The sequence below is a fragment of the Engraulis encrasicolus genome, chromosome 3, assembly GCF_034702125.1.
Source record: "Engraulis encrasicolus isolate BLACKSEA-1 chromosome 3, IST_EnEncr_1.0, whole genome shotgun sequence".
Taxonomy (NCBI): Eukaryota; Metazoa; Chordata; class Actinopteri; order Clupeiformes; family Engraulidae; genus Engraulis; species Engraulis encrasicolus.
Genome location: NC_085859.1, coordinates 52,776,177 through 52,778,676, shown reverse-complemented (window position 1 = coordinate 52,778,676; position 2,500 = coordinate 52,776,177). Strand labels below are relative to the sequence as shown.

The 2,500-nt window shown below is 47.8% G+C and overlaps 1 protein-coding gene across 2 annotated transcripts in view; it reads left to right on the top strand.

Moving 5' to 3' along the window:
- pdlim5a (PDZ and LIM domain 5a) overlaps window positions 1-2,500 on the top strand; it is a 169,270-nt gene that overhangs the window by 47,331 nt on the left and 119,439 nt on the right. For both annotated transcript variants that reach the window (XM_063195685.1, XM_063195686.1), the window contains exon 3: window positions 103-254. In XM_063195685.1, the coding sequence (XP_063051755.1) occupies window positions 103-254 (152 nt within the window). The remainder of the gene's footprint in view (window positions 1-102; window positions 255-2,500) is intronic.

Sequence of the window (2,500 nt, the reverse complement as noted above, 5' to 3'; positions counted from 1 at the left end):
TTGTCAGCAGGCTTATAATGAGGTCAAGGGGGGTTTGTGCTAAAAAAGGTTGAGAACCCCTGGTGTAGAGTGTCATTTCATGTCTTGTTTGTGTCTGTTCAGGTGACGGACATCGGCAAGGCTGCCACGGCCAAAATGGCGGTGGGCGACTTGGTGCTGTCCATCGACGGCATCGCTACAGAGGGCATGAACCACCTGGAGGCACAGAACAAAATCAAGGGTTGCACCGGAGACCTCAGCCTCACACTGCAGAAGTAAGACTACACTACACACACACACACACACACACCATCGACATCAACCTCACACTGCAGAAGTAAAACTACATTATCTACACACAAGCACGCGGGCGCGCATGCACGCACGCACACACACCATCAACCTCAACCTCATACTGCAGAAGTAGACCACACACACACACACACACACACACACACACACACACACACACACACACACACACACACACACACACACACACACACACACACACACACACACACACACACACACACACACACACACACACACACACACACACCGACATCAACCTCACACTGCAGAAGTAAGACCACACACACACATGCACGTGCCACACACACACACACACACACACACACACACACACACACACACACACACACACACACACACACACACACACACACACACACACACACACACACACACACACCATTGACATCAACCTCACACTGCAGAAGTAAGACCACACTACACACTACACACACACACACACACACACACACACACACACACACACACACACACACACACACACACACACACACACACACACACACACACACACACACACACACACACACACACACACACACACACACACACACACACCGTGTACTGTGCACGTGTACAGTAGATGGCAAGGGGGGATGCCAAGATTCTTAAGGATGGACTTCAGCCATGGATAAGGATGCAAGGAGAGCACTGGTTATTTATAGTGGCAGAGGAGTATGTGACCCTGTTATCGAAAGGCCAACTCTTAAAACCATTAGGCCACAGTGTACTACGCGTTCCTGCTTTGAGTTAGCACAACAAGTAAAACTTAAGTAAAATAAACCCACTAAAACTCCGGCCAGACCGATAATGTCACTTAAGCCCGTTTTAGCTCTTTCTGGTCTCTCTCTAGTGTTGAAGGCCTACCTCACTGCTCAGACTCAGGCTGAGTTATGGCATCTTAAAAGCGCCCTCTCCTCGTGTATACACATGACTATTTATTACCGTAAGCACTGCCCTTTTAAGCCTGGTGACTGTAGCGCCACGGAGATAGCATCTGCCATAAAATGAAAGCAGAGGGGGTCTCTGTTTCTCTCTCTCTCTGCCTCTCTCTCTCTCTCTGTGTCGTATAAGAAAGGAAGAAGCGGGTGTGGGGGATCTGGTTAACAGATTTAAAACACTGGTGGAGTCTATAGGATTAGCCAGGCCACGGCCTCCTAGTGATGCAATACCTTCGGTGTTGCTTCTAGTCAGGCCAGGAGCACTAAGAAACTAAGAAAATGTTTAAACTTCGGTCAGAGCAACATCTCAGTATCGAGATTGGAAAGCCGATGACGGTAATTTACACCGCACGCCTCACCCGAAAAGCACTGATGATCATCAAAGACACAAGCCACCCTGCACACAAACTGTTCAGCCTCCTGCCCTCTGGAAAGAGGTACAGGCGCCTCCGTTCCCGTACCACCAGGCTTACAAGCAGCACGATGCATCAAGCAATCAAGATACTGAACACTCAACCCACTCTCCCTTCACTGTCAGCCTCTAGCCAGCCAGGCCACTGACAACGCTCCCCCCCCTCATCCCCACCACCATATCTGCGACTGAACACTCCACCTGCACTACTACATCTGTAACTGAACTTTCAACCTGCACTAACTCAAAACATACACATGCACACACACACACACACACACACACACACACACACACACACACACACACACACACACACACACACACACACAAGCACACTGCACTTTCTGCACTAAACCCAAACATACACACACTGACACACAACTCATACTCACACACATACACACACACACACACACACACACACATACACAGGTACACACACACAGACGCACACCGCACTTTCTACCTGCACTAAACACACACACACACACACACACACACACACACACACACACACACACACACACACACACACACACACACACACACACACACACACACACACACACACACACACACACACACACACGCACACAAAACACATACAAACACACACACACACATACTGCTGCTGGTGTATTTAAATAAAAACCTTTTTTAATTATTATTTCTTCAAATGCTACTATTACTATGTCAGAACGCTATAAAGGACTTTTAGGAAAAAGAACAACAAAATACCTCCTCTTAATGTATGTTCTCTACAAGTCTTCTGTTGTCCAGTCTTGCACTTTAAATGTCTGTATGAGCAATGTCTACGTCCATACTGTCT